Raw genomic sequence first — 26,305 nt, forward strand, 5'->3', positions numbered from 1 at the left:
ATGAGCCAGAGGGAAGTGAAATAAAGGATGTCAAGGCAATTTCTACCACATGCGCAGCATTTATTCCCACTAAACAGCATGTTTGTCATCGAATCGTCCGTTCTCCTCCTCAGTCTGTGGAACAAGGCGTCGTGATTGGCTGACACCTGCGGAGCTTTGTTTCTCTTTGATATCGCACCAGAAATCACAACACCACAACACCACAGTCTGGGATGTGCTGTTGAACCCGCCTGTTGAACCCGCCTGGTGAGGACATAGAGGAGATGACACACTGTCTGACAGATTATCTTAACTTCTGCATCGACGTGGTCTCCCCTGTCAAGACTGTCCGCTACTACCCTAATAACAAGCCATGGGTCACGCGGGAAGTCAAGACTGTCCTCAACAAGAAGAAGACTGCCTTCCGGAGTAGAGATAAGGAGGCCATGAAGGCAGCTCAGCAGGAGGTGAAGCACTGTGTGAAGGAAGCTAAGGACAGCTATAGGAGGAAGGTGGAGCAGAAGCTGAGGGACAACAACATGAGGGAGGTCTGGCAAGGTGTGAGGACCATCACGGGTTTCAACACAAAGTCCAGAGCCGGCGGGGGGACAGTGGAGAGGGCAAACGAACTGAATGACTTCTTCAACAGGTTCAATCAGCCCCTGCCCCCCCCACCCCCACCCTCACCACAGCCATCCCACCCTCCCCCCTTCACACAACAAAGCACAACAACACCCTCCTCCTCCCCCATATCAACACCATCGCCACCACACCTCACCACAGACCAGGTCAGAGGAGAGCTGAGGAAGCTCCGACCCAGGAAAGCTGCAGGCCCAGACAAAGTGTGTCCAAGACTACTGAAGACCTGCGCTGCAGAACTGGGGGAACCAGTACAACGGATCTTCAACCTCAGCCTCCAGACTGGGAGAGTGCCAACACTCTGGAAGACATCCCGCATTGTTCCAGTTCCGAAGAAGAACCGGCCCAGCGAGCTGAATGACTTCCGACCAGTGGCACTCACTTCACACCTGATGAAGACGCTGGAACGGCTCTTCCTCAGCCTCCTCAGACCTCAGGTACAGCACGCCCAGGATCGCCTGCAGTTTGCATACCAGCCAGATGTTGCCGTGGAGGATGCCATCCTCTACCTACTCCATCGAGCCCACTCCCATCTGGACAAGGGAAGCGGCACAGTGAGGATTCTCTTCCTAGACTTCTCTAGTGCCTTTAACACCATCCAGCCTTCTCTGCTTCGGGACAAACTGGGCAGGATGGGAGTGGACCCCCACCTGGTGGACTGGATCTCCGACTACCTCACTGGCAGACCACAGTACGTCGGGCTGAAGGACATCACGTCTGACACTGTGGTCAGCAGCACAGGAGCCCCCCAGGGCACAGTGCTGGCCCCTGTTCTCTTCACCCTGTACACATCAGACTTCTGCTACAACTCAGAGCTGTGTCACATTCAGAAGTACGCAGACGACACAGCCATTGTCGGGTGCATACGGGATGACAGGGAGGAGGAGTATCGGAGACTGGTCAGGGACTTTGCTGCATGGTGCCGCACCAACCACCTACAGCTCAATACCTCTAAAACGAAGGAGCTGGTTATTGACTTCGGGAGGTCCAAACCAAGACCGCGACCAGTCCTGTTAGAGGGAGCTGAGGTGGAGACTGTGGACTGTTACAAGTACCTTGGGCTGTGGCTGGACAATAAACTGGACTGGACAACACACACCAGCCACCTGTATAGGAAGACACAGAGCAGGATGTACTTCCTGAGGAGACCGCGGTCCTTCAACATCTGCAGTAAACTGCTGCAGATGTTCTACCAGTCTGTGGTTTCCAGCGTCCTTTTCTACACCGTGGTGTGCTGGGGGGGCAGCATATCCAAGAAGGACACTTCCAGACTGGACAAACTGATCAGGCGGGCCGGCTCTGTGGTCGGCATGAAGCTGGACTCTCTGGTGACCGTGGCAGAGTTGAGGACTCTGGACAAACTGCTGGATATTATGGACAACACCAGCCACCCTCTGCACACCGTCATCAGCAACCAGAGGAGCTTGTTCAGTGAAAGGCTGCTGCTCCCCAAGTGTCGGACCAACAGACTTAAGAACTCCTTTGTACACCACGCCATCGTACTCTACAACTCCTCACTTGGGGGGAGGAAGTAGTAGGGTACACCACGCTTTACCACATAGAAATGGACACCTGCTCTTACAATGTGCAATACCCATCTCAATGTGCAATAACCATCCCTACGGTGCAATAACCCTTTTTAACCTAGTTTAATTTTTAACTTTTTTATTTTTTATTTTATTTTATTTTATTTTATTTTATTTTATTTTTTTTATTATATATATATATATATATTTTTTTTTCCTTAATCTTATTTTATTTTCAATTGTATTTTTACTTCCAGGTTATTAGTATTATTATTTTTATTTCATTTGTATTTTCTTTCTTATTCTCTGTGTGATGCTCTTCCTAACTGCATGCCCTTTCTTGCCTCTATTGTTACTGGAAACGTAAATTTCCTGGAGGGAGTCATCCCAAAGGGATCAATAAAGTCAAGTCTAAGTCTAAGTCTCTAAGTCTAACAGTCTCCACAGTTGGCACTTAAACACCTCCAGATACATTTGTATTCATTTACCAGGGAAACTATGCATCAATGAAGGAGTTTTCACTCCGACCACTTCCTCGTTAGCTGAAAGACGCGTCGTGATTGGCTGACACGTACGGAGCATTGTTTTTATATTGCACAAAAATCCACAGCAGATAATGATGTACATCTGAAGGTATTTTTAGTCGTTTAGTCGTAAAAACAAAGCTCCGCGGGTGTCAGCCAATCACGATGCCTTGTTCCACAGACAGAGAAGAACGGACGTAAACTTGGCAAAAGATTCCATGACAGGCATGGTGTTTAGTGGAAATAAATGTTACGCATGTGGTAGAAATCACCTTGAAATTCTTTATTTTAATTTCCTAAAACATAAAAAAAAAGATATGGTATATGCCGGATGTGACGTCATCACTCCACGGCAGGTAGGACACGTTTGGTACCTTTACCGTGACTTGGGCTCATGCTGTTCTTTTCCTCGCTCTTCTCCTGTCTCGTCTGGTTGATGCAGGTGCAACACTCACGCCCGTCTCTGACGTCATGCGGCAGCGGCGGCGGGCGATCAGGATTTCCCGCTTCTGCAGCTGCGCGCTTGTTTGGCGCGCTTCTCTCTCTCTCTGCGCGCCAACTGGTGAAGTGTCGTGACTGTGCAGCCTGTGGAGACGGAAGCTGCGCGCCGTCGTCGCTGCCAGGTGGAGGACAAGCGTTTTTGGAGGGAGCCACGCGCTGCACCGGGCCGGGCTCGCGCCAAACCCGGGTCGCTGGATCAGTGAGGAGCGCACGAGTCAGTGTGTTGAAGAGCCAGCACACGTGACCGAGCGTGTTCCAGAGGAGCCGAGAGGCGGTCACGGCGGTGGACAGCGGCCGTGATGCGTCGCTGGCAGCGCAACACTGACATCAAGTGGACGGGTCAGGTCAAAGCAACGGTTACAGTTTTTAGCCAAACTGCTGCCGAAATCAACAAGCGACTCTGCTGTGTTCACCGCGACGAACGTGTCTCGTGACGTGAAGTCACGCTTCCATTCATCACAACCCTCAGGACGTCCGTCACGTGACCTTCATCCTAATTCCTTGCTTTTTATTCCCTGGACATCTGTCAGGCGATGACATCACAGGTCCCTCATGAGTGCTCCTCATGGAACCGTCTGTCCTCCATCTCTTGGTTTCCCAATGAGAACTCCAGTGTCTTCCCACTCTGACTCCTGAGTCTCTGACCATCATGTGACCTCTACTGACTGACTTCACTCCCTCTTATGCAAATCACTATATCATCAGCAAACATCATTGCCCTCTGTTTACATCTATTTTCTGCCAAGTGTGTCGGAAGTCATGGCTGAGAGAAGTGATGGATGTAGATGTGCCGGACCTGCTTGCTGCATGTAAGCGAGTGTAAACGAGGGCTCGGTGACCCGCCTGATGTCTGGGAGCGGGAGGTGTCGAGCTGCTGGATGGTCGCTCTCATCCAACCTCGCCTCTGAACGGTGTGACAATGGCGGCCTCAGATTGTTCGTTTCTGTCATCCACGCATCAGCCGGAGGTGAGCAGCTCCGAAGGTGAGCTCCTCCTCCTCCCCCTCTTCACTCTGGTCACCTCAACTTTCCGAAGAGACTCCTCACTGACAGGTGGATATTGGTGGGAATTAGTCACCAATCGATCGTCAAAGATCATTGCTCTTGTTTTTATTTGTTTTTGTTTTCGTACGACTGAGGTCAGGAACCGGAGGCCATGAAGTCACCCGCTCTCCTGTTTGGGAACAGAAACAGACAGTGAGCTCGCCTGTGACTCCAGCGCCGACCGTCGCAAACATCCCTGGTTCCCATAGCAACGGTCCCCTTGGCTCTCCATGACGACGGCAGAGAAACAGAGAGAAACTTTGAATTTTTGCTTTGTGTTTGCTGAGTCACTGATATTTTTTTTGCATCTGTGCTAGTCGTTGAGTCACTGAGTTGTTTAGAAACAGAGTCATCGAGTGAAGTTGCTGCTTCATTGAGTCTATGGGTCTACTAGGCTCCTGAGTCCCCTGGTTCCTTGGTTGTTGAATCACTAAGTTGTTTACATGCAGAGCCATTGAGTTGCTGAGTCATTGACTCGGTTTGCCTTTGAGCCACTAAGTTGTCGAGTCACTCAGTTGCTGAATTGTGCTCAGGATTTGTTGACTCAATATGTTGCTGAGTCAATGAGTCGTTCATCCACTGAGTCGCTACGTGACTTAGTTCCTGAGTTCTGGAGCCACTGGATCTTGGTGACTCATGGAGGACAGCAGGAGGCGGACAGAGCAGCGTCACTCTGGCGCGAGGATGTCTCAGTGAGAGAGGCAAAGTGGGTCGGACTCTGACGTCACAGGCGCTGTGGAAGAAGAGACCCAGATTCGGAAGTTACATTTCAGTAACTACTGCTTCGCGTCTCAAACGGGGCTTCGGGCCACGTCACCGTGATCTGACTGTGGAGTCACGTGATCGCTCAGCCCAAACTCGCTTCCAAACAAAGAGACGACGGGAGAGCGAGCGTCTGGCGCCTCCCCGCGGTGGCTCGGGGGAACTGCAGCGTCTCTGCTCCAGTCCGGATGCTGAGCTGCAGACGCAGATGAGCTTCGGAGGAATTCTGCTTCCTCACTCGCGCGCTCTCCTGCACGTCTAGCAGCCGGAGCCGGTTTGGACCGCATCCGGACCGCCTGCGCCTCCACCCGGACCGCCAGCTTCCTGTCCGAATCCATTTGGAGACACCATGACCGTTGCGAGCAGCGGCCGCTTCCGGAGCCGCGTCGCCCGTCCAGGTGAGACCGTGCAGGTGGAAGCAGAACCTCGATCGGAACCACCGTAACCGCCTCTGCTCTCTGTCTCTCTCTGAAATGGCCTCGCGGAACCTCCAGATGACAAGGAGGTAAGAGGTTTCCAAAATAAAAGCCTCCGCTCCAGCTTCGTGTTCGGTTCCGCTCGGCGTCGCCCCGACTGTTAGTGTGTCCCGTTTTAGCCACAAACAAACAAAAGACAGCCACACCCACAGCAGGATTTGAGTGATCGGTGTGTGTGCGCGCGGGGCTGCTCGTGCGGACCGGTCTTTGGCTGATGGTTTGGCCGCTCCACATGTCGAGGGAGAAAACGTCTTAATAAGTGGGTGGGCCGCGTGTTTCGGGGTGAGGACAGGGAGAGACGAGCATGTGCGTGTGAGTGGGCCTCCACACAGTTGGTGTGAAAACGGAAGTGGCAGACGACTGCTCCTCGGCCCACACATCCGTCTTCATCATCATCATCATCATCATCCTCTCCTCCGTGACGGCAGAGGTGCATGCTGGGAAGTGTCCTGACCTGCAGCCGCTTTCCACTCGAGCGTGTTTGAATGCCCCCCGCAGCAGGTGCATGATGGGAGAATCCCACTGACCCACTTGCGCGGCAGGATGTGTCTGGTGACGGCGCTGCTCTGCCCTCAGGAGAAGGACTACGTGGGCTTCGCCTCGCTGCCCAGTCAGCTGCACAGGAAGTCGGTGAAGAAGGGCTTCGACTTCACGCTCATGGTGGCCGGTGGGTGGAGCAGTGAGCTCACAGGAGGTCCTGTCCTCACCACGTGTGTGTGTGTGTGTGTGGCAGGAGAGTCGGGCCTGGGCAAGTCCACGCTGGTCAACAGCTTGTTCCTGACTGACCTCCATAAAGACAGGAAACTGCTCAACGCTGAAGGTCAGACCCACGCACACGCACGCACGCACGCACGCCTGTTTGTCTTCCTATCGGAGTGAGGACCTCTCATCACCCTTTCCCCAAAACACATGGCTCACCTGAAACCGGCCTCGAAAGCTGGAACCCAGTTAGAATCACCCAGTTATTTTCAAGTTTGCACTCTCACATTCAGGCTTGTGGGGACCAGCAAAACAGTCCAAACGAGGGCCCAGTCCTCACCAGGAGGTGTTGTTATTCCTCAAATTGGTCCGAACAAGAATGGATAAAGTAATCGCCCACACGCCTCCGTCCTTGTGGGGACCTCCCCTGGCCGTCACCCTTTTCCCTCGAGACCTAACTATCTACAGCAAACGAACCAAAGTGAAAGCCAACTGCAGTGACCCCGTTCTTTTGGAGTTTGAACCCTTCCAAAAGGTCCTCACCCTGCTGGTTGAAAACTCATCAGGTTCTCACAAAGACGGAAGCACAAGCACACTCTCTCTCACCCCCACCCCCCCGGCGTCTCTGCCCAGAGAGGATCCAGCAGACGGTGGAGATCACCAAGCACACGGTGGACATCGAGGAGAAGGGGGTGAAGCTCAAGCTGACCATCCTGGACACGCCGGGCTTCGGCGACGCCGTCGACAACTCGGAGTGGTGAGTGAGGCCGGTCCCGGAGAGCCGTCCTGCCGCCGACCTCTGACCCCTGGGCTGAGTCCACAGCTGGAGGCGGGTCATTGACTTCATCGATCAGCAGTTTGAGCAGTACTTCAGAGACGAGAGCGGGCTGAACCGCAAGAACATCCAGGACAACAGGGTCCACTGCTGCCTCTACTTCATCCCTCCCTTTGGACACGGGTGCGCGCACGCACACAGACACACGCTCGCCCTCGCACGTGGTGATGATGACGACGTCTTCCTCAGACTTCGACCGGTCGACATCGAGTTCATGAAGCGTCTGCAGGAGAAGGTCAACGTGGTTCCTCTCATCGCCAAGGCCGACACGCTGACGCCGGCCGAGGTCCGCAGGCTGAAGGAGCGGGTGAGTCTGAGTGATGTCGTGGCTGCGGTCCTGCACTCTCACACGCACCAGACTAGAGACCAGAGACACCAGACTAGAGACACCAGACTAGAGACTAGAGACACCAGACTAGACACCAGAGACACCAGACTAGAGACATCAGACTACAGACACCAGACTACAGACACCAGACTAGAGACCAGAGACACCAGACTACAGACACCAGACTAGAGACCAGAGACACCAGACAAGAGACTACAGACACCAGACTAGAGACCAGAGACACCAGACTAGAGACCAGAGACACCAGACTACAGACACCAGACTAGAGACCAGAGACACCAGACAAGAGACCAGAGACACCAGACTAGAGACCAGAGACACCAGACTAGAGACACCAGACTAGAGACTAGAGACACCAGACTAAAGACACCAGCGGAGACTAGAAACACCAGACTAAAGACACCAGTGGAGACTAGAGACACCACAAGAAACTAGAAACCCCCGACTGGAGACGCCAGTAGAGACTGTGTGTGTGTGTCCAGCTGAGAGAGGAGATCGACAAACTTGGCATCAAGATCTACCAGTTCCCCGACTGCGACTCAGATGAGGACGAGGACTTCAAGCGGCAGGACAGAGAGCTGAAGGTGAGTCCCTCCTCTGCTCCGGCTCCAGCACCAGGATGGAGACGCTCTCACCGCTCACTCGCAGGAAAGTTCTCCCTTCGCGGTGATCGGCAGCAACACGGTGGTGGAGGCCCGAGGTCAGCGGGTCAGAGGTCGGCTCTACCCCTGGGGCATCGTGGAGGGTGAGAACAAGTGGACCTGACTCGGGCCACGGCGGCTAACGCTCGTCCCTCTGCCGCCTCCAGTGGAGAACCCGGCCCACTGCGACTTTGTGAAGCTCAGAACCATGCTGGTGCGGACCCACATGCACGACCTGAAGGATCTGACCAGCGACCTGCACTACGAGAACTACAGAGCCCAGTGCATCCAGAACATGACCAGGTACACAGCCGCCCCCCCGGCACCACCTGGAGGCTGAACGCGTGTCCCTGTCCCCCAGCATGATGAGTGCAGACAAGCGAGTGGAGAGTCCGATTCCCATCCTGCCGCTGGCCACGCCCAGCGCCGAGGCGGAGAAGCTGATCCAGAGGAAGGACGAGGAGGTGAGTCCTCTTCATCGTCCTCTTCCTCGTCCTCCTGCTCACGCTGGGCTTCTGTCCTCAGCTGAGGAGGATGCAGCAGATGCTCCAGAAGATGCAGCAGCAGATGCACGAGCAGGACCTCTGACCTCCGACCTCCATGCCTCATTCTTTTGGTTTTCCTGCACCAATGATTGGCAGCATGACGATGACATCCACCGCAGTCTGGAGCCAAGAGCAGAGACTAGAGACAGCAGACTATAGACACCACACTAGAGACTAGAGACAACAGACCTGAGACAACAGACCTGAGACACCAGACTAGAGACAGCAGTGGAAACTAGAGACAACAGACCTGAGACACCAGACTAAAGACTAGAGACACCAGACTAGAGACTAGAGACATCAGACTAGAGACACCAGACTACAGACACCAGACTAGAGACTAGAGACAACAGACTAGAGACACCAGACTAGAGACTAGAGACACCAGACCTGAGACACCAGACTAAAGACTAGAGACACCAGACTAGAGACTAGAGACACCAGACTAGAGACAGCAGTGGAAACTAGAGACACCAGACTAGAGACTAGAGACACCAGACTAGAGACACCAGACTAGAAACTACAGACATCAGACTAGAGACACCAGATTAGAGACTAGAGACATCAGACTACAGACACCAGACTAGAGACACCAGACTAGAAACTAGAGACATCAGACTACAGACACCAGACTAGAGACACCAGACTAGAGACTAGAGACATCAGACTACAGACACCAGACTAGAGACTAGAGACACCAGACTAAAGACTACAGACACCAGACTAGAGACTAGAGACACCAGACTAGAGACACCAGATTAGAGACACCAGACTAGAAACTACAGACATCAGACTAGAGACACCAGATTAGAGACTAGAGACATCAGACTACAGACACCAGACTAGAGACACCAGACTAGAAACTAGAGACATCAGACTACAGACACCAGACTAGAGACACCAGACTAGAGACTAGAGACATCAGACTACAGACACCAGACTAGAGACTAGAGACACCAGACTAGAGACAGCAGTGGAAACTAGAGACACCAGACTAGAGACAACAGACCCGAGACACCAGACTAGAGACACCAGACTAGAAACACCAGACTAGAGACTAGAGACACCAGACTAGAGACTAGAGACACCAGACTAGAGACATCAGACTAGAAACACCAGACTAGAGACACCGGTGGACACTAGAGACACCAGTAGCGGAGAGACACAAGGTGAAACTAGGGACCTCAAAGCAGAGACATCAGTAGAAACTCAAGGCACATGACTCGAAACACCAAATGAGAGTAGAGACACCAGTAGAGACCATAGATATCAAAAGAGACTTGAGACCCCAGACTAGAGTCATCAGAGTAGAGACACCATTAGAGCCTAGAAAAACCAGTAGAGACTAGTCACACATGTAGAGATACAGCATGAGACATGATAGAGACTACAGACAAGTAGAAACACAAATAGACTCAAGGCTTGTGCAGAGTTTAAAGTGACTCGACTAGAAGCAATACAAGACACAAATAGCTGAGCCAAAAGAAAGACTTGACTAGAGTCACGAGCAGAGACTAGGAACGGAGACACGAGTAGACAGGCGACTGGAGACCTGTGCAAGTCAAAGAAGGAGTGGAGACAGGACTGGACCGATGGAGCAGAGAAGCACTCGACAGCCACCCAGACTCGTGTGACGACTCGTGACTGACGGGTCGTCACGATAAGTCTTGTCGGCGATAAGTCTTGTCTGGTGTGTTTTTGCTGGTGAATTTGAGTTGGATATTTGAATCCTGCTCCAGTTGTTTTGCTGAGGAGGTGTTTGGAGAAGTAGCTGAACGCTGACGTGTTTATTGACTGTCACTGGTTGCTTCAAACGTTGGAAGGTTCTCGCGTGCGTTTGTGTTTTTCTTTATTAAAGTCAACCCCACTGGCGCTTCAACTCGGCCTCCGCCCCTCTCTCTCGCTGCTGTGGACTGGTACTGACCACTGCCAGCGAGCCAGAGGGAGCACGTCAGGTTCCGCTCCAGGCTCTGGTACCACCGCGGTGACCCGGACAGCCGGTTTCATCGCCACTGGCGGGATGAGAGTGACGTCAGAGGCCGGGACTCGCTCCACCTGGTTCGGATTGTCGGGAAACTCTCGGTGATACTGGGCCTCGGCTGTGGAGCAGCTCCTGACTCCAGCTGACTCCCCGCATACGCAAGTCCCGTCTTGTCCACTGGCTGGAGCCCACTCCCTCCTCGCCCCTGGAATAGTTGCGCGCAGGGGAGGACGACCCATGCGCTGCTCCGCGTCTCTGTGACCGCGGCTCCGAGTCCCTCCCAACTGGCGCGGATGGAAGCGGCCGACGGGTACAGCGGTTCTGGTTCCGTGTGGCGGCAGATCCAGGCCAGACTCAGCCCCAAACTCTCCCACCGAGACCCGGCCGACAGGAAGGAGCGCAGCCTGCGGGTGTTCCGGAGAGGAGCGAGGAAGGCGGAGGCGGCGGCGGCGGCTCTGGCGCGGGTCACGGACCGGAGCCAGGAGCAGGCCAGGCCCGGGTCAGGCCCTTCACTGCTGCTCCCACCGTCCCACCGCAAGAGCTCGTCTGAAGCGGACCCAGCGGGGAGCCGCGGGGGCGGCGGCGGCGCGGCAGCGGTCGCTCCTCCGGAGACCCAGGATGCGCGAGAGGTGAGCGAACAACAACGTGGCTGACGTAAACAAACAGACGGCGCGTGACTCTGCTGTGTGCGAGAACAGCAAACAGCTTCGGATGGATGGAGCCTGGCGCGGTGTTTGTGCTGCTCGCGCGCGGAAGCTAGCCGTTAGCTTTAGCCACGCTCCGCGTCCCAGCGCTTGTGACGGTGGAGCAGGACTCGAGACGGAGGCGCAGCAGTGACGACGCTGGTGTTGTTTTCTGTTCCACTTGCTGTTTGTTTGTTCAAGTTTGAGCTGTTGTTGTGCCTCACTGTTTGAAGTAGCCTTCCTGCATCTTCAGCAAACAAGGTGCGAACTCCACGCTGATGCTGAGCTCCTGTGTTCAGTTAGAGAGGCTCTACTGGGCGGAGGCCCCGGGGCCCACCCAGGACACACGGGAGGCATGAAGGGTTCCAGAGGGTCCCCGGCGGACCGCTGAGAGGAGCCAGAGTTTCACTCTGGATCGGGAAGATCTCGGCCAATCGTCAGTGACTAGTTGTCCTGTCGGGCTGGAGCGTCCCCGCCGGACCTCGGACTGGCTTCAGGTGTGTTTCGGCTGCGCCTGCTTGATGATGTCATATGTAGTGGCCCCACAGCAACACAAACACAAGGTGGTTGCAGCTGTAGCATCTCTTCCTCTGTCACCAAGTCGCTGTAGTCAGCTGAGACAGAGTTTATACTGACACGAGTTCAGCAGTGTCTGGAGAGACACGTCAAGACTAGAGGCACCAGGCGATGACCAGTGATATGAGGACAGATCTCCAGTAGAGACACTCATGCAGACTTGACTAGATACTGGAGAGCCAGTCAGATGCATGACTAGACACACTGGATGACACTGCATCAGAGACTAGGTTCGAGACTTGAGCCAAGACACAACATGAGACTTGAGTCCAAATCAAAGCAGTAGAAGCAGGACTCGAGACGTCAAGAGTTTCAGGAACAAACTGGCGGTTCAACTCGAGTCACGACTAGAGACCCGAGAGCAGAGTGGAGAAGTGACTCGGGCAGAGGTTGGGAGTGGCTTCGTCGTGGCCAGAGAGGGTCCTGGTCCTCTTGTGAAGAAGGGCCAGGCTCTCGCGGCGAGCCCGCTGCCGGATCACTGCGGCCTCCTCCGATTGGACGGGGAGCAGCGTTGAGAGCGCTCGCAGGCTTAGCGCCGCTCCAGACAAATATTAGCATGAGCTGGTGTTTGTCTTTCCTTGTTGGTGTACATTAGGTGTTGGGCCTTCATTAGCCTGGAGGGCGTCGAACACTGGAGAAGCTGCTGCTCGGGTCCTCGCCCGGCCGCAGAGGCTTTCTGTCCCTGGAGCCGTCCACCAGAGACTCGGAGCAGAGCTGCCGGCACCTGCAGATGAGTCCGGGGTCTCGCTCTTTCAGGCGGAAGGTGGGAGCCACGGTGCGGGCCTAGAGCAGCAGCTGCCACCACCAACGACCTCCACTGTGAGTACCACGACCCCGAGCACCAAGACCCAAGTACTGCCTCTCCAAGTACACACTTCTAAGCTCTGGGAGACGCTGAAATCAGGAAGGGGAATACAAGGTCCATGTGTGTTTGTACTTCAGAGGAAGTGCTGAAGACATTAGTTTATATTGAAATCATCTATTTGTAGTAAGGGAGGGAGAAACCCAGCTACATTTGGAATACTATTTGAAAGGCCTTAAGTCGTAAATAAGCTGTGTTGGGAGAAGAGAAGAAGTGAAACCACTTCGCTACTCTATTGTTGTTTCAAGAAATGAGAGATTTGGGTTGTAAAAAGTTTCCCGTGGCGTTCACATCCATGAGTACTGCTGCTGCGACCAGTCATCCAGTCGTTGTTGCTTCAGCTGCGTGTGTTCCAGCAAGTACTTCTGCCACGACCAAGTGGGGCAGGTACTGCGAAACCTGCTCTTGGTAACACAACCAGTTTGCACTAGTTTGTCTCCCGGTCGCCATGGCAACAGCCTCCTCCACCGTCTTCTTGCGTGAACCTCCCGGCTGCGGCGCCTGCCCTGCTGCCAGCAGACCCACTGGCACTGAGCGTCGCCCTCCGGAGGCTGTCGAGGGAAGAGCAGTGCGACCGGTGACGTGGAGCTTTAATCCCTCCGTGACCTTTGGTCCCACATGACGTCCCGGTGACTTTAATCTTCGGAGGGATTAGCAGCCAGGAGGAGCCTGGCCCTCCCTCCTCGCCTTCTTTCCTCCCATGCCTCCTTCACCTGGAGCACTGCTGCTCCGCCTCATATCCGCCTGAGCGCCGGGCCCTTCATGGATCCCCCTCATCGTCTCCTGGTGTGATCTCCTTCCCGCCGACCCTGGATCTCCTGGCCAACGAGGTGCCCGAGTCCCGTTTCCGAGGGTTGCTTCGCCATGCCTCCCTGGAGGACTCCTTCTCTCTGGCGTCCACTTGTGGCCGGCTGCTGTCGGTAAGACCGTCCTGAGCGCCGGGGCTTCTCACGACTGGGTCAGCCGCCACGGGCTTGTTAGCGTTAGCGCTGGTGGGCGCGCTCCTCAGACGGCGGGTTGTTTGTGGACCCCGCAGGCCCTTTCAGCGCATTAGCAATTTAGATTCGCTGAAATTGAAACACACAGCAAATATTTACGAACCAAACACACATTAGCATCAAACCCGAGAACGGAACCTGAGCCGAAGTGGGTCGGCTTGCTCGTCGGAGTTCGCCTGTCACGGGACCAGCTGGCCTCTGACTGCACCACGCGGTTGTTTGTCTCTCGGGCGCAGTTGTGTATCCATGAAAACAAAGCAGCTGCTGTGAGTTTCACTTCACTCACCAGGATCAAACGTGACGCCAGCAGAGGCTCAGTCTTCAGCGGCTAGCTCTGCTCCACGCTAACGCCGATGGGCTCGGCTCAGGGGCCACTATGGAGTTGGATTATACGTGTGGCCCTTCGTTGGCGAGGAGAAGCAGGACTCTCACTGCTAGCATTAGCATGTTAGCACGCTCAAATGTCGTCACGCTGCTGCAGGTTTGACTCCCGCGCGACCTTTGACACAGTCATTCCTAAATGTGGTCATGTGATCTTGTCAAAGTTTGGTCATGTGGTTTGGCGGTCAGCCATAACATTATGACCACACGCCCAACCTTTGCTGTCTGCACCTGGAAGTTGAGGAAGCAGGTTTGGATTGTGAGTCAGGTGGCATGCGGTGGAGTCATGTGATCGGATCTCAGGGGGTTCTGATGTTTCTGCGTTGTGTTCAGACACTTAAGTCCCATTCGTGCTTCCTTTACGCCCGTCCTCTTCAAACCCTGTTCCCGTCATGGGCCTCCATGCCTTCTACTCCCCAATATATCCACCGGGGGGCGCAGCCCAGAGTCAAACGCTAATGACAACTCCAAGACTAACATGGCGACTCGGACCCCACTCTGCAACTAACTCCACCGACGTCCTTGTCGTTTTCTACTGAGCTGTGCTAGTGAGTTGAGGAAGGCTGCTGCCCCACTCAGCTCATTTGGACTGAAAGAGCTTCTCATTTCATGGACTGAGGCAGTGGATTCGAGCAGGTCATGTTTGAACGTGTGCCGCTGAGATGCTTCTGGTTTGAGGGTCTTCCTGCTGCCTGTAGGTGGTGCTGCAGGAGCGAGCCACCCCCTCACAGGAGCGCTGGCTCAGAATAGCCGCAGCATCTCTGTCTCACGGCTTCCTGATTTAGCCGCTCAGCAGCTCTAAGCTCTTCCTCCTGACTCACCTGGACGCCTCCGTGGACTGCCACGGTTCTGTCGCCCTGCTCCTGCTTCTGACCCGCGGCATTATGCGCTGCAGTTCTCAAGGAGCCACCAGAGGGCAGCTGACAGCGCCAGACACTTGAGTGGGGCGAGACAGTTTCAGGATGAAGGGGCTGACACTCTGTCTCACATCCGTGTCTCTCCTGTCTCACTCTTGTGAGCATGAATTCACGCTTGTCACGTGCTTCTGTTGAGAAACAACAGGAAGTAGAAATCTGTGGTGTGAAGGCGGGGACTTCCTGTCTGAGCTGTCGAGTGTGAAGCAGAGCGAGTGGCACGGGCAAACGTGAGACAGATGAGAGAGTGAGACGGGCGAGCGTGAGTGTAACAGCAGAACAGGTGAGTGGGATGAGAGAGTGTGACGGAGCAGAGAGCAAGACAGCGAGCGCCAGTGAGACAGTGCAGCGGCCGAGAGAGTGAGACGAACCAGTGAGTGAGACAGTCAGGTGTGAGTTAGACGGTGCGGCGGCTGAGAGAGTGAGATGAACCGGAGAGTGAGACAGACCTGTGTGAGTGAGACAACACTGCAGGTGAGACAGATGAGAGAGTGAGACGGGCGGGTGATGAACATTCGATCTGAGTGCGTGACGTGAAGCTCCTGTCTGTCTGCGGAGCCGCTGCCTGTCTCCACCTGAGTCACACGACCTGGTCTGCTTCCAGGGCATCAGTTCTCCCGGCTCCTCGGTCGCAGCCGACCGAGCGCTCTCCTCCTCCGGGATGTTCAAGGTGGAAGTGGAGCTGAAGAGGGGACACAACCTGGCCATCCGGGACCGAGGGGGTGAGCGCTGCCGGCTCCGTCTTCCTCGTCCGACTCCTCCTCTTCACCCTCCTGTCCGTCCTGATGATTGACAGGCAGCAGCGATCCGTACGTCAAGATCAAGCTGGGTGGGAAAGAGGTCTACCGGAGCAGAACCATCCACCGGAACCTGAACCCGGTCTGGGACGAGAAGACCACCATCCTGGTGGAATGTCTGTCGGAGCCGCTGCTGGTCAAAGTAAAGAGGGTTTCGACCGCGGAGGTGGTGAGGTGGCGAGGTGGCGAGGTCACGGTGCTCCTGTCTCCAGGTCTTCGACTACGACTTCGCCCTCCATGACGACTTCATGGGTGCAGCTCCGCTCCAGCTGGACTCCCTGGAGCTGCACAGGTACGCGCTCACACGCGCACCCCAGGCCTGTCACCGCTGCAGACTCTGCTGCTCCAGAACCGCCATGAATCCACCCGCCATTTCTGGGTGGCTCCGTCTGTCTGTGTCTGATATGGTCAGCCGCAGACAGAGGAAGAGAGACAGGCTGACCAGAGCTGTTGACCACAGGCGCCGGTGACAGGCCCAGCACACGCACTCACACACTCACTCACTCACTCACCCACATGTGTGTATGTGTTCAGGATGGTCCCGGTGACTCTGCTCCTCAAAGACCCTCAGTGCCCAGACGAGGACCTCGGCACGCTGGAGCTGTCGGTGACCCTCCGGCCTAAAGACAGTCCAGTGGAGGAGCGGCGTGACGCTGCCGCGGTGAGTGGCTCGCTCCCTTCTCTCGGTCGCGACGTCTCACCTGATGTCTTCTGCGCTGTCACTGCAGCCAACCACCTATCGCTTGAAACCCTACGTCAACAAAGTGAGTGCTGGGACAGGTCGTGACCCGTGTAGCTCCGCCCCCCGCACACCCACAGTAGCGTCTGTAGCTTGGGAAGACGGCAGCTCGTTTGTCTGTGTGTTGTGTCAGCCACTCGCGACGGCGTTAGCCGTCACTTGTGTTTGACTCGAGTCAGAGCAGCCGTTGCTTCGGTCCCTCTAGTGGCCAAACAGTTGCACAACCAACATTGTAGGTGAGACTAATGTAGATGTAAAGAAAGGAACACCCCGATGAATCTCCTCAGTTCGATTCAGTGCCTGCCATTTTAAACCTGTCTTGCCTTGGAGCTGAGCTCAGTTCAGTTCTGGACCCCTGTGGGGGCCACAGCAGGGACCCGCTCTGGTTCTGGACTCAGGAGACTGTGTTGCTCGCTCTTGTTGTCGTTGGCGTGTAAACATTGTGTGTGATGTTCAGACCATGCTGCTCAGGAGGTCCTGGAGACGAACCAGCAAGGTACAGCCTTCCTCATCCTCATCTTCCTCACCATCGTGTGGCTGTTGTTGTCATGGAAACCACCTTGTTCTCGTGCCCGCCACCATGATCCACGTTTGTTTGTGTTGACTTGATGTTTTGCCTCGTTCCACTGGAGCTGCAGATCACGGATGAAATAATGTGTGCGTGCGTGTGTGTGTGCAGCAACAGGCCCAGCGTCTGGCCGAGCTCCACAGGAAGTCGCAGCTCTGGCGAGGAATCGCCAACATCGCTCTGATCGAAGGTCGCAACCTGATCCCGATGGACTCCAACGGTCTGAGCGACCCGTACGTCAAGTTCCGACTGGGCCACCAGAAGTACCGCAGCAAGGTGGGTGGGACTCCCCTGGCTGCCCCCGGGCCTACAGCGCCCTCTGCTGCTCTCTGCAGACGGTGTCCAAGACGCTGTGTCCTCAGTGGCGGGAGCAGTTCGACCTGCACCTGTACGAGGAGACGGGCGGCGTGCTGGAGATCACGGTGTGGGACCGCGACACCGGCAGGAGGGACGACTTCATCGGCAGGCGAGTGGCCCGCCGCGGCCTGCGGGGGGCGCCGGTGGTGACCGCTGTCTCCTCGCCCAGGTGTCAGCTGGATCTCTCCTCTCTGGCCAAGGAGCACACTCACCACCTGGAGCTGCCGCTGCAGGAGTGCCAGGGCAGCGTGGTGCTGCTGGTGACGCTGACGGCGTCGGCGCACGTGTCCATCGCCGACCTGTCCGTCACGCCGCTGGACGACCCGCAGGAGCGCCGGGACATCCAGAAGCGATATGTGAGCGCCCCCCGCAGGCGGACGCCCGTCACCGCCGCCCAGTCCAGCTAACGCTCCTCTCCTGAGCAGAGCCTGACCAAGTCCTTCTCAAACGTGAAGGACGTGGGGGTCGTGCAGGTCAAGGTCACTCGAGCCGAAGGACTGATGGCCGCCGACGTGACCGGTGAGGAGCGCGAGCGTGCGAGAGTGACATCGCACAGGAGAGTGGGAACGACTAGTACAGAATGTGGTTGAGCTACTGTGTGGTACTGCTAGAAAAAAAAGACAAGAGTCCTTGGGAAAGTACTTCTTGAATTGGTTTGAATGAGGAGTTTCCTTTCTGTTTGTTTAAGACGCAGTACTGTTGGTAGTAAAACCTGCTGCAGAGGTGAGGGCGGTGCTCGTGATGCTGACAGGAGCAGCAGTCACAGCACTACTGTGAGGATTAGGTGTCAGGTGTAGGAGAGCCAGTGGTGCAGTAGTCACTCTACCTCAGGGAGGAGTGTGTGTGAGTACAGGAACGCCTGTGTTCCAGGGAAGAGCGACCCCTTCTGCGTGCTGGAGCTCAACAACGACCGGCTGCAGACCCACACGGTTTACAAGAACCTGAACCCCGAGTGGAACAAAGCCTTCACCTTGTGAGTCCTCCCCCCAGCCGGTCCAGCAGGGGGCGCTCTGACCCCCCGCTGTGTTGTCGCGGCAGCAACGTGAAGGACGTGCACTCGGTGCTGGAGGTCAGCGTGTTCGACGAGGACCGGGACCGGAGCGCCGACTTCCTGGGCCGGGTGGTCATCCCGCTGCTGAGCGTGAGTGTGTGCACGCGGCGCGCGGAGCTCGCGGGGCCACTAACCCGCTGTCGCTGTGCCAGGTGCGGAACGGCGAGATCAAAGGCTATGTGCTGAAGAACAAGGAGCTGACGGGCCCCACCAAGGGGACCATCTACCTGGAGATCGACGTCATCTACAACACCGTGAGTGTCTGTCACCTTGAGGTCAGAGGTCACGCCGCCTTGACTCGACCTCGCATGCCACCTGCGTTCAGGTCAAGGCGGCGCTGAGGTCGCTGGTCCCCGCAGAGAAGAAGTACATCGAGGAGGAGCCCAAGGTCTCCAAGAACGTGAGCTCCACTCCTGTCTGTCCATCGGTGTCTGAGTTCGAGGGCGGGCACCCGAGTCATGTGACCTGCCCCGCTTCCTTCCTCCCAGCTGCTGCAGCAGAACTTCCTCCGGGTGAAGAGGTGCATCATGGTCCTCTTCAGCTACGGCTCCTACATCAACAGCTGCTTCGAGTGGGAGTCTGTTCAGAGGAGCCTGCTCTCCTTCATGGTGCTCACACACACACACACGTGTATATATACATATATATATATATAAATGTAGACGCCCAGTCACATGCCACAGTGCTCCGCCCACTCACTCCAGCACACACGCTTGAACACAGTGACCCTCACAGCCAGTCAGCAAGTCTGGTGTGTACACGCACACACACAGACATGACAAACACACTCAGCACTGCTTTGCAAACGCAGCAGATCATAACTGCGTGTGTGTGTGTGTGAGTCAGGTGTTTGTGCTGGTGGTGTGGAACTTCCAGCTCTTCATGCTCCCTCTGTCGCTGCTGCTGCTGCTGGTCTGGAACTACTTCTTCTCGTCCAGCTGGGACGCGGCCGACGCGGTGAGTCGGGCCGGACCTGTGCGCGCCACCCGTGTGTGTCAACTCCTGTGTGTGTGTGTTTCAGTCCATGGACGCCGTCTTCCAGAGTGTGGACGAGGAGGAGGACAAAGAGGTGAGGCGCCCCCCGGTGGCGGCGGCTGCCTCTGATGGCTGTGCTTCTGCTCAGGACTCGGAGCACCGCTCCTTCATGGACAAGCTCCACGCCATCCAGGACGTGTTCATCAGCGTGCAGAGCGCCCTGGACCAGGTGGCGTCGCACGGAGAGCGCATCAAGAAGTAGGTGGCTGGGACCGCTTGGGTTCAACCCGCCTGCCGGCTCTGACCCGCTCTGCCCCTCAGCACCTTCAACTGGACCGTGCCTTTCCTCAGCCTGCTCGCCATCGCCACCTTCAGCGTGGCCACGCTGCTGCTCTACTTCGTCCCGCTGCGCTACCTGGTGCTGGCCTGGGGTGAGTCGGGTCGGAACCAAGCCGCCGCCCGTCCATCCGTGCCGCTGACCCGCCCACTTTTGCCCTCAGGCGTCAACAAGTTCACCAAGAAGCTGCGCAACCCGTACCGGATCGACAACAACGAGCTGCTGGACTTCCTGTCGCGAGTGCCGTCCGACGTCCAGGTGGTGAGTGACCCCTAGCGGGTGTCAGAGGTCATGACGAGCTGTTGCAGGGTGTGTCATCCAGGAGAGACTCAGAGGAGAACCTCTGCTCCTCCAACTCAGGTGTTGAACTGGGAGGAGGCCCCGGGGCGGACGTGAGTTTCAAGTCACAACTGTCGAGTCACGACTGTTGACTCATGACTGTTACAAGTCACAACTGCTGAGTCATGGCTGTTACAAGTCACAACTGTCGAGTCACAACCGTTACAAGTCACAACTGTCGAGTCACACTGTCTCAGATGACTGAAATGAAATTTTCTGTCGGCGGCCATCTTTGTCGGCTCCGCCTGTTCTGTCAGTCAAGCTCCTGCAATGCATGCTGGGACGTGCCTTGTCATGTGACCAGCTCATGATGCAACTTATTCCCCCCTAAATTTTAGTCACACACACAAACGTTCTCGCTCATGGAAGTTATTTTCAGAGTGACGTTGGTCTGTCGACTGGCGTTGCCCACGACGGGCTGGCGACTTGAACCAGGAAGGAAGCGGAGGGTCCTTCAACACAAAAGGCTGCTGTTAGAGTTGACAGTAAGTGAAACAGGAGGTCTCACTCTGACTGGTCCACAGATGCAGTACCGCCCGCTGAAGATGGACCCGGGTCAGAGTCCCTGCAAGCGGCGGAGACCCCACCCCAGCTAACCCGCCGGACGCAGCCCTCTTCGTTTTCTCTCCTGTTGTTACACCAGATGCTTTTATTTTGTAAACCGATGCTGCACCAGCTGTTTTTCTACGGGAGCGTTTGAAGCACACCAGCGGGTCAGGTTCACTCTTGTCGGGTCCAAAACGACGACGCAGCCGACCTCAACACTGAAGCCAGGAACTTGGGTCCGGCGCCCCCTGCGGACCAATGCTGAGCACGAGGTCGTGTCGCGAGTGTGCGACTGAGATTGTGATGACAATAAAGAATAGATTTGTACAAGTCTCGTCCCTGAGCCGACTCGCAACAGGCTTTTCACATGTCCAGGGCCACGTCCAGAGCTGAGAGTCAGAGACAGAAGTCATCCAGGAGAGACTCAGAGGAGAACCTCCAACTCAGGGGTCGAACTGGGAGGAGGCCCCGGGGCGGACCCAGGTCCATGAGATCGCTCAGTGAAGAGCAAGAGGTTTCTGGAGAGTCTTCACAACTTCCTGTTTCAAGTCACAACTGAGTTGAGTTTCAACGATTTTCAAGTCACGACTGTCGCGTTTTAACTGGGTTGAGTCATGACTGTTTCAAGTCACAGCTATGTTGAGTCTCAGCTGTTGTGAGTCACAACTGTGCCGAGTCACGGCCGTCGACTCCCAGTCGGACCTGGCTGGTCTCTTCTCCCGTCACTCGAGAACCGGCGCTGCGGACTGAAGACAGGGCGGACTCACCCTCCTCCGGGCTCGAACCTCGCAGCTCGCTTATCGCGGTTCCACATTCTGAAGTAAAAGGACGAACAAGTTACATCCGGTTCTGTCTCGCACGCGGGCTGAGCTCGTCGTGGCCGCGCCTGTCTCGGAGCGCGCTCCCGGCGACTGGATATTTCTGCCCGCAGACGCCTGAAGAGCTCAGATGAGAGGCGAGTGGCGCAGGAGGAGCGAGCCCAGAGGAGCAGCGGCCGCCGCCTGATGAGCCAGAACCTCGGCGGAACCGGCGGCCCCGGCTGGGCTCCCGGACTCCCGCGGATCTGAAGCACAAGTTCCGCCATGGTTCTCGGGAAGGTTCGGGCCCTGGCGGTCCACTTTGACTCTCTCAACCCGAGCAACCTGCCGGTGTTCTCCGGGGGGGAGCTGGTGTCGGGCCGGGTGCTGGTCCAGGTGACCGGGGATGTGCGGGTCCGGAGTCTGGAGGTGACGGCCAGGGGGGTCGCCAAGGTGCGCTGGACCGAGTCGCGGAACGCCGGGGCCAACACGGCCTACACGCAGAACTACACGGAGGAGGTGGAGTACCTGCGCCACCGGGACACGCTGATCGGGGAGGACCGAGGTGAGCGGAGCCCAGTGGTGCTGATGCAACAGGCGCTCGTCGGAACCGAGCCGCAGCGCGCGCGCTCGCGGGAGACACACGCGGAGGGTCGCCACTCTGGACCCGGTCGGTGTCGGAACCGACGCTTTGGGTCGGGGTCGACGTCATCGCTGCATGTTACGTCACCGCACATGGGTGGTCGAGGGAGCCAAAACGAGTTCGAACAGAGGCACCCTCTGTTGATGTTGCGAGGGACCTTCGGGGAGAAAAGGTGACCCACTGGTGGTCCGGGTCGGAGAACGAGGCTGAAGAGGGAACTCCCTTTGTGTTGGAAGAAGCGGTTCAAACCTGTTCGCGCAGCAGAGAGGGGAGGGGGAGTCAGTCGCCTGGCTCGGAGAGCGTGTGGATGAGAGAGTGTGCGCGCGCGAGCCAGCGTGTGTGAGCGGATCCAGCCGCTCCTCTGGACCCCACAAGCTCCAGCCTCAAACTTGTCGCTGGGTTCCGGTCTGGTTCGGCGGGTGATGGCCGGGAGAACGGAGCCCACAGCTGGACCCGCTGACCTGCGGCTGCGACCTGAGGTCACCCCGGGGCGCGCGCGCTGCTCTTCACCTGTAGCTTCAGTGGCGCGTCACTGTCAGCCCAACTCCTCAGGTGTGTCACCCAACTGCGCGGCAGGGCTCGGGGGTCACGTGACCTCCAGACCGGCCTGTCGGAATCGCGTTCTTCATGTCGATGGCGTCACACGTCGACCGCTCCAGTGTTTGACAACAACGCGGCGGAAGGCTGCGTTCGCCCCGCCCCCTCCGCTGCCCGGCATCATGCAACAGACCGCGTGGCTCCGGCGGGAGGGGGCGGGGCCGGGAGAGACGTGTCCCGCTCTCCGCCAATCAACGACCGAGGAGCGGCCAGCGCTGCGGCGCGAGGAGGCGGTTCGTTCTGGTTCATACCGGTCTGCTCCTGCTGACGCGCCCGCGCGCACACTCTCGCGGCGGCGCGAGCACGCCGAGGCGGCAGGAAGTCGAAGAAACCCAAACACGGAAGCGAGGACGAGCGCGTGACGTGAACGGAATGTTTGCGGTCTAAACCTGTGTTGTGTCTGTTTCAGACGCAGACTGTCCGGAGGAAGGGCTCGCGCTGCTGCACGCGGGCTTGCACGAGTTTGCCTTCAGCTTCAGCCTTCCTCAGATGTGAGTCCCAGCACCGAGACCCACCCTCCCTCTCAGTCAGCTCCTCCGGTTTGTTGCAGTCGCGCTGCGCTCCGAACGTGGTCGCGTAGTGCAGACGTCTGAACCAGAGTGAGGGCGCACGCTGATGACGTCACGGGCGCGCAGTTGGCCAGCTGTTTGATCAGTTACTGGAGGAAACAGTGTCCGGCACCAAGTCAGCGCTGCCAAACCGCTAGTCAAGTGGCTTGTCACAGAGTGTGTGTGTGTGTGTGTGTTTGGAGGAGGGGGCTGGTTTAGCTACCCTTGTGAGGACCAATGCTCAGAAACACAATTTTTACATTTCACTTTGAGGGTTAAAACTTCAGAATAACTGGGTGTCAGTTGGGTTCGGAGGTCAAGGCTAGCCATGTGTTTCGGATGGTTAGGTTTATGAGCGGTCCTCACAAAGATGGAGAGACAAGTGCGTGTGAGTGAGTGACTTGAAAACAGGGATTCTGAGCGCAGTTATCTGAAGAGGAGGCCAACGACGGCAGCAAGACCATTGAACCTACAGCTGATCTCAGCCTGGCGCTTAACCCGCTCCCTGTCGCCCCCTCCTGGTCTGCAGGGCTCTGGCCACGTCCTTCGAAGGGAAGCACGGCAGCGTCAGGTACTGGGTGAAAGCCGAGCTGCACCGGCCATGGATGCTGCCGGTGCGAGCCAAGAAGGAGTTTATCGTCTTCGAGCACATCGACATCAACACGCCGCTGCTGCTGGTAGGACTCACACACGTTCCTCTTCCTGTCTGAGTGAGGACCCTTTCCCCAGCCTCTCTCCCCCTGAACCTAACCATCGTGGCTCTCCTGAACCAGGACTCCCAGTGATAATGACTCAGCTGGTTTGTAGTTTTCACCCTCAAACTGAGGCTTGACACAGTGAGGACCTTCACTCTGTTGGTTAAAAACCTCACACAGGTCCTCACAAGGACAGAAGGACAAGAACACACACACGTTTGTATTGCCATCTGAGGCAACAGGTCCCCACAAAGACATGAAGGTCCCCACGAGGACAGTGTGTTGTCAGGAGTTGGTCTCCAGGAGGCAGTATAAACACAACTGTCGCCCCCTTCAGGCTCCTCAGGCCGGGACCAAGGAGAAGACACTGTGCTGCTGGTTCTGCGCCTCAGGTCCCATCTCTCTCAGCGCCAAGATCGAGCGGAAGGGCTACACCCCAGGTGAGCGCCGCCCCCCCGACTGAGGCTCCTCCCCCAGTCTGACAGATTCACCCCCCCCCCCCGTCTTCCCCCTCCCTCACAGGAGAGTCCATCCAGATCTTTGCCGAGGTGGAGAACTGCTCGTCCCGGGTGGTGGTGCCCAAGGCGGCGCTGTACCAGACCCAGACCTTCTTTGCCAAGGGGAAAGGCAAGCAGATCCAGCAGCTGGTGTCCAACCTGCGGGGCGAGGCGCTGGCCCAGGGCAGGAGCCAGAGCTGGGAGGGCCGGCTGTTGAAGATCCCGCCCGTGTCCCCGTCCATCCTGGACTGCCCCATCATCCGGGTGGAGTACGTGCTGGTGGTGAGTCCCCCACCCCCCGGGCACCCCTCGGATCCCGGCTCCTCACCGGCTCCTGGCCTCCCCCTGCAGGTGTACGTGGACGTGCCGGGCGGCTTGAACCTGTCGCTGTCACTGCCGCTGGTGATCGGGACCATCCCGCTGCACGCCTGCGCCTCCCGCACCTCCAGCATCAGCAGCAGCTGCAGCAGCGCCCCCAGCTGGCCGGGCCTGGCCCAGCGGCCTGAAGGTGACCGCATTCGGCTGCCAGCTAGCTTTAGCTTTAGCGTCCGGACATTGACGGTGGTTGTGTTTCAGCTCCGCCCAGTTACAGCGACCTGGACATCTCCGAGTCTCAGAGGCGAGTCCTGCTGCGCGGGTGCGAGCCGCCGCCACTGCCGCGGCACGAGGACGAGTCCGGGCCGCTGCTGACCTTCATCACCGAGTTCAGATACCTGCCGCCACCGCTGTACGCCGAGGTACCGTTCACCTGATGATGTCACTCTGGCAGCACCACCACTGAACCCGGGTCCAACCCTTCCACAGGTGGACCCGTACCCCGAACCAGCCGAGCCCAGCAGGCCTGACCCGTGTCCGTCCCGCTGAGCGCTCAGACTCGGACCCGTCGCCCTTTGATTGGCAGGGACTCGGACCTTCTGACCAAGTGTCTTCTGACCGTGGCCAGTGATTGACATCTGGGGCGAGACGTCTGGTCGGCGAGTCGCTCCAGGTCAAACTGGTCGGCGAGTCGCTCCAGGTCATGTCAGGCACTTCATGAATGGTGTGTGTGTCACAAGCAAAGCATTTACTCTCGACAAACCAAACACACACTAGTGACCACGCACAGGTCGTGTGTGTGTGTGAGGGAGCGCCCCCTCCTGGTGTCCTCTGAATGTTTACACTCGATCTTCCTCCTCAAGTGCAATAAGAGAGTCTATTTTTGTATCGGATCGTGTCGCCGCCATCTTTGTTTCCTCGCTGCGTCGATTCCACGCCTGTTTTCTAACCGCTGACTTTTCTAAATAAACTCTATTTTATCGACTTGCCGTGTCTTCCTGGTCACATGACCGGGCTCTGGAGCCAGCGGAGCCAAGGTCGCCGTGGTGACCTTCAGGCGGCAGCAGACTCTGGTCACATGACCGTGTTTTGGCTTCGCCGCTGATCGACACCAGCCGGTGGGAACTGGACGCCGCAGGTCACGTGAGCCCCAGCCGACACCCGACACTCACCGGATCCACGTGAGCGAGGAATGAACCCCCGGACCTCACCCTGGAATCCACCACGGAAATAAACCACCGCCCTTATGGAGGCGAAGACTACTGATGCTGTTGCTGCTACTGCCACTGTAGTACCACTCACTGTAGTACCACTCACTGTAGTACTACTCACTGTAGTACCACTCACTGTAGTACTACTCACTGTAGTACCACTCACTGTAGTACTACTCACTGTAGTACCACTCCAATCACAAGTGTAGAACTGACGCTACTACGACTACCACTGACTCCACTTCTATTGGTACTACTGCTATTACTACTACTACAACTGATACTGCTAGTAATACTTTGACTGATGCTGGTACTAGTGCTTATACTAGTGCTGATACTGCCACGCGGTGGCGCTGCTTCGACTGACTGTACTGTTCCG

The 26,305-nt window shown here is 56.7% G+C and overlaps 3 protein-coding genes across 17 annotated transcripts; all 3 read left to right on the forward strand.

Moving 5' to 3' along the window:
- Nucleotides 1-5,156: 5,156 nt before the first annotated feature.
- On the forward strand, nucleotides 5,157-10,398 carry LOC128767210 (septin-5-like). 5 transcript variants are annotated; one of them, XM_053879095.1, is made up of 12 exons: nucleotides 5,157-5,372; nucleotides 5,469-5,479; nucleotides 6,027-6,117; nucleotides 6,184-6,270; nucleotides 6,783-6,906; nucleotides 6,973-7,107; nucleotides 7,174-7,291; nucleotides 7,816-7,917; nucleotides 7,982-8,078; nucleotides 8,142-8,277; nucleotides 8,336-8,438; nucleotides 8,500-10,398. In XM_053879095.1, exons 1-12 carry the CDS (start codon nucleotides 5,324-5,326, stop codon nucleotides 8,560-8,562), a joined length of 1,116 nt encoding a protein of 371 aa, XP_053735070.1. In that variant the 5' UTR covers nucleotides 5,157-5,323; the 3' UTR covers nucleotides 8,563-10,398. The 5 variants fall into 5 exon arrangements, with proteins under 5 accessions (XP_053735070.1, XP_053735053.1, XP_053735062.1 ...); XM_053879078.1 differs by having other exon boundaries at nucleotides 6,027-6,270; XM_053879087.1 differs by having other exon boundaries at nucleotides 6,973-7,291.
- Nucleotides 10,399-10,550: 152 nt separating this feature from the next.
- On the forward strand, nucleotides 10,551-21,148 carry LOC128767140 (multiple C2 and transmembrane domain-containing protein 1-like). 11 transcript variants are annotated; one of them, XM_053878942.1, is made up of 22 exons: nucleotides 10,551-11,129; nucleotides 15,519-15,636; nucleotides 15,711-15,853; nucleotides 15,924-16,003; nucleotides 16,246-16,372; nucleotides 16,440-16,475; nucleotides 16,908-16,946; nucleotides 17,130-17,294; nucleotides 17,354-17,484; nucleotides 17,545-17,731; nucleotides 17,801-17,894; nucleotides 18,246-18,348; nucleotides 18,414-18,516; nucleotides 18,579-18,680; nucleotides 18,752-18,826; nucleotides 18,915-19,034; nucleotides 19,273-19,383; nucleotides 19,448-19,495; nucleotides 19,550-19,659; nucleotides 19,723-19,832; nucleotides 19,902-19,999; nucleotides 20,602-21,144. In XM_053878942.1, the coding sequence occupies exons 1-22, from the start codon at nucleotides 10,794-10,796 to the stop codon at nucleotides 20,671-20,673; spliced, it is 2,508 nt and encodes an 835-aa protein (XP_053734917.1). In that variant the 5' UTR covers nucleotides 10,551-10,793; the 3' UTR covers nucleotides 20,674-21,144. The 11 variants fall into 11 exon arrangements, with proteins under 11 accessions (XP_053734917.1, XP_053734888.1, XP_053734907.1 ...); XM_053878913.1 differs by having other exon boundaries at nucleotides 19,448-19,659; nucleotides 20,602-21,148; XM_053878979.1 differs by having other exon boundaries at nucleotides 10,978-11,129; nucleotides 15,527-15,636; nucleotides 19,448-19,659; nucleotides 20,602-21,145.
- Nucleotides 21,149-21,374: 226 nt separating this feature from the next.
- Nucleotides 21,375-26,299, forward strand: LOC128767202 (arrestin domain-containing protein 3-like). Its single transcript, XM_053879066.1, has 8 exons — nucleotides 21,375-21,985; nucleotides 23,070-23,151; nucleotides 23,738-23,885; nucleotides 24,241-24,343; nucleotides 24,426-24,682; nucleotides 24,752-24,908; nucleotides 24,977-25,137; nucleotides 25,205-26,299. The coding sequence occupies exons 1-8, from the start codon at nucleotides 21,706-21,708 to the stop codon at nucleotides 25,262-25,264; spliced, it is 1,248 nt and encodes a 415-aa protein (XP_053735041.1). The 5' UTR covers nucleotides 21,375-21,705; the 3' UTR covers nucleotides 25,265-26,299.
- Nucleotides 26,300-26,305: the final 6 nt, after the last annotated feature.

This window comes from Synchiropus splendidus, chromosome 1 (genome assembly GCF_027744825.2).
Source record: "Synchiropus splendidus isolate RoL2022-P1 chromosome 1, RoL_Sspl_1.0, whole genome shotgun sequence".
In the NCBI taxonomy this organism is placed as follows: Eukaryota; Metazoa; Chordata; class Actinopteri; order Syngnathiformes; family Callionymidae; genus Synchiropus; species Synchiropus splendidus.